Raw genomic sequence first — 10,145 nt, 5'->3', positions numbered from 1 at the left:
AAATCACTGTGTGTTAGTTCAGAACAAATCACTGTCTGTTAGTTTAGAACAAATCACTGTGTGTCAGTTCAGAACAAATCACTGTGTGTCAGTTCAGAACAAATCACTGGGTGTTAGTTCAGAACAAATAACTGTGTGTTAGTTCAGAACAAATCACTGTGTGTTAGTTCAGAACAAATCACTGTGTGTTAGTTCAGAACAAATCACTGTGTGTTAGTTCAGAACAAATCACTGTGTGTTAGTTCAAAACAAACCACTGTGTGTCAGTTCAGAACAAATCACTGTGTGTCAGTTCAGAACAAATCACTATGTGTTCGTTCAGAAAAAATCACTGTGTATCAGTTCAGAACAAATCACTGTGTGTCAGTTCAGAACAAATCACTGGGTGTTAGTTCAGAACAAATAACTGTGTGTTAGTTCAGAACAAATTACTGTCTGTTAGTTCAGAACAAATCACTGTGTTAGTTCAGAACAAATCACTGTGTGTTAGTTCAGAACAAATCACTGTGTGTTAGTTCAAAACAAACCACTGTGTGTCAGTTCAGAACAAATCACTGTGTGTCAGTTCAGAACAAATCACTATGTGTTCGTTCAGAAAAAATCACTGTGTGTCAGTTCAGAACAAATCACTGTGTGTCAGTTCAGAACAAATCACTGTCTGTTAGTTCAGAACAAATTACTGTGTGATAGTTCAGAACAAATCACTGTGTGTTAGTTCAGAACAAACCACTGTGTGTTAGTTCAGAACAAATCACTGTCTGTTAGTTTAGAACAAATCAGTGTGTCAGTTCAGAACAAATCACTGTGTGTCAGTTCAGAACAAATCACTGTCTGTTAGTTCAGAACAAATTACTGTGTGATAGTTCAGAACAAATCACTGTGTGTTAGTTCAGAACAAACCACTGTGTGTTAGTTCAGAACAAATCACTGTCTGTTAGTTCAGAACAAATCACTGTGTGTCAGTTCAGAACAAATCACTGTGTGTCAGTTCAGAACAAATCACTGTGTGTCAGTTCAGAACAAACCACTGTGTGTCAGTTCAGAACAAATCACTGTGTTACAGTTCAGAACAAATCACTGTGTGTCAGTTCAGAACAAACCACTGTGTGTCAGTTCAGAACAAATCACTGTGTGTCAGTTCAGAACAAATCACTGTGTGTTAGTTCAGAACAAATCACTGTGTGTCAGTTCAGAACAGCTTATCATGATTTGTTTGTCCAGAACACCAAATCTTTGTGTGTTAGTTTGAAACACCAAACCCCTGGTAATAGCTTATTTGTTCTAGCCAGATTTCATAGATATGTACACGTCTTTTTTTTATGAATTTAATAAATATTTTCTTACAAATAGTAAATTGTCTTGTATTTTAAATCTTTTGAAAGAAAATACCCAACTTGTTTGCTTATTAAGATATATATCACTATATTATCAAAGTGTTTACATAGGAATATCTATCAACAACCACTGGTTTTATTAAACTGCATGAGTGACCTAAGTGTAGCATTGGGTGTCCAAGGTGTGGCATTAGGTGTCCGAGGTGTGGCATCAGGTGTCCGAGGTGTGGAATTAAGTGTCCTAGTTGTGGCATTGGGTGTCAAAGGTGTGGCATCAAGTGTCCGAGGTGTGGAATTAAGTGTCCTAGTTGTGGCATTGGGTGTCCAAGTTGTGGCATTGGGTGTCCAAGGTGTGGCATCAGGTGTCCGAGGCGTGGAATTAAGTGTCCTAGTTGTGGCATTGGGTGTCCAAGTTGTGGCATTGGGTGTCCAAGGTGTGGCATCAGGTGTCCGAGGCGTGAAATTAAGTGTCCTAATTGTGGCATTGGGTGTCAAAGGTGTGGCATCAAGTGTCCGAAGTGTGGAATTAAGTGTCCTAGTTGTGGCATTGGGTGTCCAAGGTGTGGCATCAAGTGTCCGAGGCATGGAATTAAGTGTCCTAGTTGTGGTATTGGGTGTCCATGGTGTGGCATCAGGTGTCCTATGTGTGGCATTGGATGTCCTAGTTGTGGCATTGGGTGTCTAAGGTGTTGCATTGGGTGTCTAGGTGTGGCATTGGGTGTCAAAGGTGTGGCATCTGGTCTGTCAACATTTCAATGTCTTCTAAAAAAATCACCATGAACCAGGTACTGAGATTTTACCAGTGGGTACTTCGGATGGATTGTTGAAATGTTTCCTTATGGGAGTGACCTTCAGCCTCTTGCAAGATCACAAGGTTCAAAATTGTTATAAAAGACTTTTCACAATCCATTTTGTGTATCGTAAAAGTGTTCTTTATAGTGTAGAACATTAACGTATATACAGGTACTGGTATGATTGGGATGTATGCATTTCTGTTTAAAAAAGGAAAGATTTGGACCTCTACAAGGATTGATTTTGGACCTAGAAGATTTGTTTTTGACCCATAGAAGGAATGGTTTTGGACTTGAAGAAGGGGTAGTTTTGGACCAACAGAAGGAATGGTTTTGGACCTATAGAAGGGGTACTTTTGGACCTACATATGGAATGGTTTTGGACCTATAGAAGGAAAGGTTTTGGACCTATAGAAGGAATCGTTTTGGACTTATAGAAGGATTGGTTTTAGACCTATAGAAGAAATGGTTTTGGACCTATAGAAAGAATGGTTTTGGACCTATAGAAAGAATGGTTTTGGACCTATAGAAAGAATGGTTTTGGACCTATAGAAGGAGTACTTTTGGACTTATAGAAGGATTGGTTTTAGACCTATAGAAGAAATGGTTTTGGACCTATAGAAGGGGTAGATTTGGACCTATAGACGGAACGGCTTTGGACCTATAGAAGGAGTAGTTTTGGACCTATAGAAAGAATGGTTTTGGACCTATAGAAGGAATGGTTTTGGACCTATAGAAAATGGTTTTGGACCTATAGAATGACTTGTTTTGGACCTATAGAAAGAATGGTTTTGGACCTATAGAAGGAATGGTTTTGGACCTATAGAAAGAATGGTTTTGGACCTATAGAAGGAATGGTTTTGGACCTATAGAAGGAATGGTTTTGGACCTATAGAAAGAATGATTTTGGACCTATAGAAAGAATGGTTTTGGACCTATAGAAGGAATGGTTTTGGACCTATAGAAAGAATGGTTTTGGACCTATAGAAGGAATGGTTTTGGACCTATAGAAAGAATGGTTTTGGACCTATAGAAGGAATGGTTTTGGACCTATAGAAAGAATGGTTTTGGACCTATAGAAGGAGTACTTTTGGACTTATAGAAGGATTGGTTTTAGACCTATAGAAGAAATGGTTTTGGACCTATAGAAGGGGTAGATTTGGACCTATAGAAGGAACGGCTTTGGACCTATAGAAGGAGTAGTTTTGGACCTATAGAAAGAATGGTTTTGGACCTATAGAAGGAATGGTTTTGGACCTATAGAAAGAATGGTTTTGGACCTATAGAAGGAATGGTTTTGGACCTATAGAAGGAATGGTTTTGGACCTATAGAAGGAATGGTTTTGGACCTATAGAAGGAATGGTTTTGGACCTATAGAAAGAATGGTTTTGGACCTATAGAAAGAATGGTTTTGGACCTATAGAAGGAATGGTTTTGGACCTATAGAAAGAATGGTTTTGGACCTATAGAAGGGGTAGTTTGTAATTATTGATACATTCTCACTTATCGTTTCAGCATACCCACGACATTACCGTCATACATATGGTTATATTTTGACGCCAATACTATGTGATAATACCGGTGTAAGTTATTAACTCTCACTGGATTTCCAACATTATACATCTTTGTTGTGTTAAACTTTGAATTTCGATTAATAATTCTACTACAGACACTAAAGTTTAGTATAAGCATACTTGTCTGACAAAGTTGTTTCTTAAACTATCTATAAGTGATATAATTGACCTTTTGGCAAACGCCCTGAAAACCTGATTCCTGGAAAGTTGTTAGAGGGACATATCTACTAGAAAACTGAGTTATGCAAATGTTGAAAAATGAAAAATGACAACATACATATGTAAACATATCATTGAACCTTATAACGTTATTTTGTCGCGTTATATTTGTTCATCTTAGGTGAACAGATAAGAAGAGAATTTCAACAAGTTGAATAAATTGAGTTTAGCAATCATCTGGAAGTCCTTTGTTCTCGACAGAAAAGTGAATAGTGCTTTCCACAACAGCATTGCCATATAATGTGTTAAAACTACGTCATGCAGCCGTTTCTTCTTCGATGATTCGTCAGTGATGATGCATGTTAAATAAGTGAAACGAATTGTAATCCAAATTTCAAAATCGAAAAAAAGACAAAACATAAACAAGCCAAAGATATACAAAGAACAAACAAACAAACAAACAAACAAACAAAAGGAAAGTAATATCAGGTGTTCCAGAAGGATAAGCGTCTTCTTTTTCATGTGAAAGGAACTGATATTTGATGCTTATCAACTTTGACGTAAAAAGATCTTTTTAAGTTGTCCTTTTGAATTGTTTCGAATATGTTTACGCTGAACGTAATCGTTTATCCATGATAAAATATTTATCAAGGCAAAGTTTTAAAGATGGTCGCAAACTTTGCTTTGTCTTTGCCTTTTCACGTTAACTAATAGCTAAAAGTTCTTTAGGAATGAAATTTTCACGTCATCACACATATTTCACATACCGAGGTCTGAATGAAGAGATTTGGACATATGATGAATTTATGTATAATAGTGAGTTTGAGAAGAAAAAAAGTCCGGTTTCAGCCATTGCCTGAGACAGGGAGACGAGAGGTCTGAGTATTGCAGTGGATTCACTCTTGGTTGAACCGATTTGGTATTGGCTCACTGTGTTTGATTTGTATTTTGTCTACTTGAATTAAATTCAGACTTTACATCAATGAAATACTGGTTTTTAAAACAATTGAATATCACATTGGTTATACGATTGTATTAGGTTAATAGAAAATTTCCTTTAACTACGCGAGGAGTGTTTTGTGTGTTTCGGATGTCGTATATTACAATCATTACGATTAACCGGTGTGAAATTTTCGAATCGGATCAAAATTAAAAGAGATAAACATTTTAATATTATTTTTAAACGTCGCAAGCTATTCCCCAACGCATGTGGAGCGCACATGGTAAGATCGATATCATGTGATGTTTGATCTCGTGCGCGCGCGACCTTATTTATTTAACGACGAAAGGGAGGTCGCTATATCAAGTATTCACGAGACAAATATAAGATAATGAATTAACAAATACATATTTAAAAATCAAATTACGTGATTCTAAGCTATGTTATTCGCAGAAAGAGGTGTTAAAACGTCGTCTACCTAAACAACTACGGCGTCCCAACATCACACGAACGTCCAAACAACATCACACGAACGTCCAAACAACATCACACGAACGTCCAAACAACATCACACGAACGTCCATACAACATCACACGAACGTCCAAACAACATCACACGAACGTCCAAACAACATCACACGAACATCCAAACAACATCACACGAACGTCCAAACAACATCACACGAACGTCCAAACAACATCACACGAACATCCAAACAACATCACACGAACGTCCAAACAACATCACACGAACGTCCATACAACATCACACGAACGTCCATACAACATCACACGAACATCCAAACAACATCACACGAACATCCAAACAACATCACACGAACATCCAAACAACATCACACGAACGTCCATACAACATCACACGAACGTCCAAACAACATCACACGAACGTCCAAACAACATCACACGAACGTCCATACAAAATCACACGAACGTCCAAACAACATCACACGAACGTCCAAACAACATCACACGAACATCCAAACAACATCACACGAACGTCCAAACAACATCACACGAACGTCCAAACAACATCACACGAACGTCCATACAACATCACACGAACATCCAAACAACATCACACGAACGTCCATACAACATCACACGAACGTCCATACGACATCACACGAACATCCAAACAACATCACACGAACGTCCATACAACATCACACGAACATCCAAACAACATCACACGAACGTCCAAACAACATCACACGAACGTCCATGCAACATCACACGAACGTCCAAACAACATCACACGAACGTTACATCACTTTTGAAAACAACTTTATGGTTTATGAGAAGATACACGTGACGTTGGATGAAAGAGTTTTCACGACTTTTAGTATTACTGTAGGTGTTATATGATGTATGTGTGGTGGTTGATTACAGCCATCTCATGTCTTGTCACCTTATGGTTCTATTATCTTATCTTCTTGTCGCTTGGTCAAAGCTGTGAAGACAACCCGAGATATAAAATGTCATCTTGTCGCGTTGTTAACATCGACAGGACGACAGGACGACAACACGAGGTGGTCATAACCAGCCAACATTCAAAATGTAAGCTCAGTCACGTTTAGATATCTAAGATATCAGGATGTATACAATATAGAGATAGAATATCAAATACAGAGATTATGTTATCATTAAGGCTAGATACGTAAAGAAAAGGAGCGCCTTGACCTTGTAATAGGTAAAAAAATATAACATTAGAAATTTAGCAGAGTCTATGATACGTAGTTTATGTAAATCACCTTACCTAAGTATTTCTGTTATTCAGGAATGAAGAAGTTGACTTCTGCGAACCAAAGGTTAGGTCGGACATTTCTCAGATCCCCATCAATGTCGTGTACGTGATCTGCAGGAGACATTACATGATAGCGGCAAATATTTCAATGTTTTTACCTAATGTTGTTGCTGCTAGTTCTGTTGTTGCTGCTTCTGTTGTTGCTTCTATTGTTGTTGTTGTTGCTTCTGTTGGTGTTGCTGCTTCTGTTGTTGTTGCTGCTTTTGTTGTTGTTGTTGCTGCTTCTGTTGTTGTTGCAGCTTCTGTTGTTGTTGCTGCTTTTGTTGTTGCTGCTTCTGTTGCTGCAGCTTCTGTTGTTGTTGCTGCTTTTGTTGTTGTTGTTGCTGCTTCTGTTGTTGTTGCAGCTTCTGTTGTTGTTGCTGCGTTTGTTGTTGTTGTTGCTGCTTCTGTTGTTGTTGCTGCTTTTGTTGTTGTTGTTGCTGCTTCTGTTGTTGTTGCAGCTTCTGTTGTTGCTGCTTTTGTTGTTGTTGTTGCTTCTGTTGTTGTTGCTTCTGTTGTTGTTGCTGCTTTTGTTGTTGTTGTTGCTGCTTCTGTTGTTGTTGCAGCTTCTGTTGTTGCTGCTTCTGTTGTTGTTGCAGCTTCTGTTGTTGCTGCTTCTGTTGTTGTTGCTGCTTCTGTTGTTGTTGCTTCTGTTGTTGTTGCTGCTTCTGTTGTTGGTGCTTCTGTTGTTGCTGCTTCTGTTGTTGTTGCTGCTTCTGTTGTTGGTGCTTCTGTTGTTGTTGCTGCTTCTGTTGTTGTTGATTCTGTTGTTGTTGCTGCTTCTGTTGTTGGTGCTTCTGTTGTTATTGCTGCTTCTGTTGTTGCTTCTGTTGTTGTTGTTGCTTCTGTTATTGTTGCTGCTTCTGTTGTTGTTGCTGCTTCTGTTGTTGTTGTTGTTGCTTCTGTTGTTGCTGCTTCTGTTGTTGCTGCTTCTGTTGTTGTTGCTTCTGTTGTTGTTGTTGCTTCTGTTGTTGTTGTTGCTTCTGTTGTTGTTGTTGCTTCTGTTGTTGTTGCTGCTTCTGTTGTTGGTGCTTCTGTTGTTGTTGTTGTTGCTTCTGTTGTTGTTGTTGCTTCTGTTGTTGTTGCTGCTTCTGTTGTTGCTGCTGCTTCTGTTGTTGTTGCTGTTTTTGTTGTTGTTGTTGCTGCTTTTGTTGTTGTTGCTGCTTCTGTTGTTGTCGCTGTTTTTGTTGTTGTTGCCTCTGTTGTTGTTGCTGCTTCCGTTGTTGATGCTGCTTCTGTTGTTGTTGCTGCTTCTGTTGTTGCTGCTTCTGTTGTTGTCGCTGTTTTTGTTGTTGTTGCTGCTTCTGTTGCTGCTTCTGTTGTTGTCGCTGTTTTTGTTGTTGTTGCCTCTGTTGTTGTTGCTGCTTCCGTTGTTGATGCTGCTTCTGTTGGTGTTGTTGCTTCTGTTGTTGTTGCTGCTTCTGTTGTTGCTGCTTCTGTTGTTGTCGCTGTTTTTGTTGTTGTTGCTGCTTCTGTTGTTGTTGCTGCTTCTGTTGTTGCTGCTTCCGTTGTTGTTGCTGCTGTTTTTGTGTTTGTTGGTGCTTTAGGTGTTGATTTTTGTTCGTTGCTGTTTCTGCATTAATGTATTGCAGATTTGGAACTATTTTGAATTTTGGTAATAGAACTGACAATCGGGCTGAAGTTATAACTTATATTGAAGGAGATAGTATTTGTCGTCATATTCAGGGTTGTAAATTGTCACGTAATATTAATTGCACATTCTTATATACAACCTTGTATTTACTTATCCTTCCGTACGGGTGTGTTTAGGACTACACTGTACAGAAAATCAGTGTGTCGACAAGGAAAAAAACTCTCCAACTTCTCTGTCAACAAGTGTTGTCAACAAATCAAACAGAATAAGACGTTTTAGAACCAACAACATTGTAATGTTGTCTACTAAAGCCAGACGCGCTTGGGAATGTCCACACTTTGATGTTCGTGTCTAAATTTATCTCTGTTATATTGATTCTGGTGTAATGCTTTTTGATTCCACCTTGGGGATCCTCTCACGGGCCACAAACAGGCCAGATATTGTTAGAACAGGTGACAGAGCAGAAACATGTTTTAATTACCTCGTGTTCAGTCAGTGCACCCTGAAATCTGATAAAACTCGCCAGAAAATGATTCAATCTGTCATATTTCAATAAAAGGGTCCAATACTTCGCAAATTCATGCAAAATCATCATATTTGTATAAGCAATGACTATGAAATCGTATACCTATATCGACCTTTGCTATTAAACTAACAAGTTCAATGAAATATGACTGATAGGTATGGTAGTTTGTCTGCGAGTTAGTGATATTGGATCATAACACCATTTCATAAAATATATATCAGTAATGTTTAGAATTTTAATAAACTGATTATTTGACCAACAAAATTAGTTCTGTCACAATGAGGTCGATGAAATCACAATACTGTGCACGTGGTCACATGGTGTTATCATTTCATAACACAAATCGTATTGTCTTCACAATGCGATGGAAGGAAGCAGGACAGATGTGTCGATGGAGCGTCGAACTTTACTCCTTCTGCTTAAGATCTGGGGTCTGTGGTTCGATTTTTTTCTTTTTTCGATGCGGTTTGTGTTTCCCAGGAAACTGAGGATTAGATCATTATGTGTTATAGCTGTCCCTGGGTAGGTCACTTCATCCTAATTGCTCTGGATGACATACGATGGGCCTCTCGTAGACTGATCAGTGATGAAGCCACCAGGTTTTACAAGGAAATCCCGCTTCAGAATGATTCTGGCTATTCAAGGGGTGATGAATGCAGCAATAAACAGCCAGTGTGAATGATGTGCCTTCACACTGAAATGTCATAACCTGAGAACAGTGACATGACGTCACACCTCGACGTCACGTTATACCGACAAGTGACTATCAAGTCCTTGTTGATATATTACTCAAAATTAACATCAGGTAAAGAACGATACGCTCCAAAGGTCCTATTCAGGCTGACTTATACTGGAGTTTGGGAAAGAACTTTCGCGATACGTGGAACGTTCAATGTAGAGTCCAGAGAACAAACATGACGAGGTCAAGAAATGCATGCCCGCAACATTCCAATTGTCACCAAGTCCAATTAAAAATTGTAGTCAAAAACGTATTTATCCTTCAGATAATTGGTTAAAAACGTATTTATCATTCCGTTAATTTTTTTGGCGGTTTGAAGATTCTCACTTTTCAGCTCTTCACTAAGGAATTTTTCGGCAATATGATTCCATAAAGATTGTTTGTGTGTGTGTGTTTTTTTTTAACTTTACAGCTAGTTAGATTTAAACACACAAAACTTTATTCAAATCAATAACTGTATTTGTGATGTATACGGTAGTGTAAAACAATGGCGTCGCTTGCACAGAAAAAAGAAATTGTGTTGGACATAAATAATGAAGTTTTTTTTTACCTAATTATTTTTCAAATTGGAAAAATAGGAAGGAAATTCAAAATAGATAAATAAAGTAAACAAGATAAAAGTTTGATGAATTCACCGGAATAATTAAAATCAACCTTAGTAACTCGATGTGAAATGTTCATGT

At 38.2% G+C, this 10,145-nt stretch overlaps 1 protein-coding gene across 1 annotated transcript; it reads right to left on the bottom strand.

Annotated features, from left to right (window-relative positions):
* Nucleotides 1-1,454: 1,454 nt before the first annotated feature.
* On the bottom strand, nucleotides 1,455-9,659 carry LOC132559525 (putative cyclin-dependent serine/threonine-protein kinase DDB_G0272797/DDB_G0274007). Its single transcript, XM_060224152.1, has 3 exons — nucleotides 9,569-9,659; nucleotides 7,747-8,176; nucleotides 1,455-1,995 (listed from the first exon to the last, which is right to left on the bottom strand). Exons 1-3 carry the CDS (start codon nucleotides 9,657-9,659, stop codon nucleotides 1,455-1,457), a joined length of 1,062 nt encoding a protein of 353 aa, XP_060080135.1.
* Nucleotides 9,660-10,145: the final 486 nt, after the last annotated feature.

The sequence above is a fragment of the Ylistrum balloti genome, unplaced genomic scaffold (genome assembly GCF_031769215.1).
Source record: "Ylistrum balloti isolate Yb309-2 unplaced genomic scaffold, AGI_CSIRO_Ybal_v1 Utg370928, whole genome shotgun sequence".
Taxonomy (NCBI): Eukaryota; Metazoa; Mollusca; class Bivalvia; order Pectinida; family Pectinidae; genus Ylistrum; species Ylistrum balloti.
Note: the sequence above shows the minus strand (reverse complement) of the source record. Positions and strands in the feature narration are given on the sequence as shown.

What these genes read in the sequence shown, in the direction of transcription:
- LOC132559525 (XM_060224152.1), bottom strand. Translation starts at nt 9,659, where the DNA reads ATGCATTTCTTGACCTCGTCATGTTTGTTCTCTGGACTCTACATTGAA. An exon ending in TTTCCCAAACTCCAGTATAA is followed by an intron (nt 8,177 to 9,568) that starts GTCAGCCTGAAT and finishes ACATTAATGCAG; the next exon opens with AAACAGCAACGAACAAAAAT. An exon ending in CAGCAACAACAACAAAAGCA is followed by an intron (nt 1,996 to 7,746) that starts GCAACAACAACA and finishes TGCCACAACTAG; the next exon opens with GACATCCAATGCCACACATA.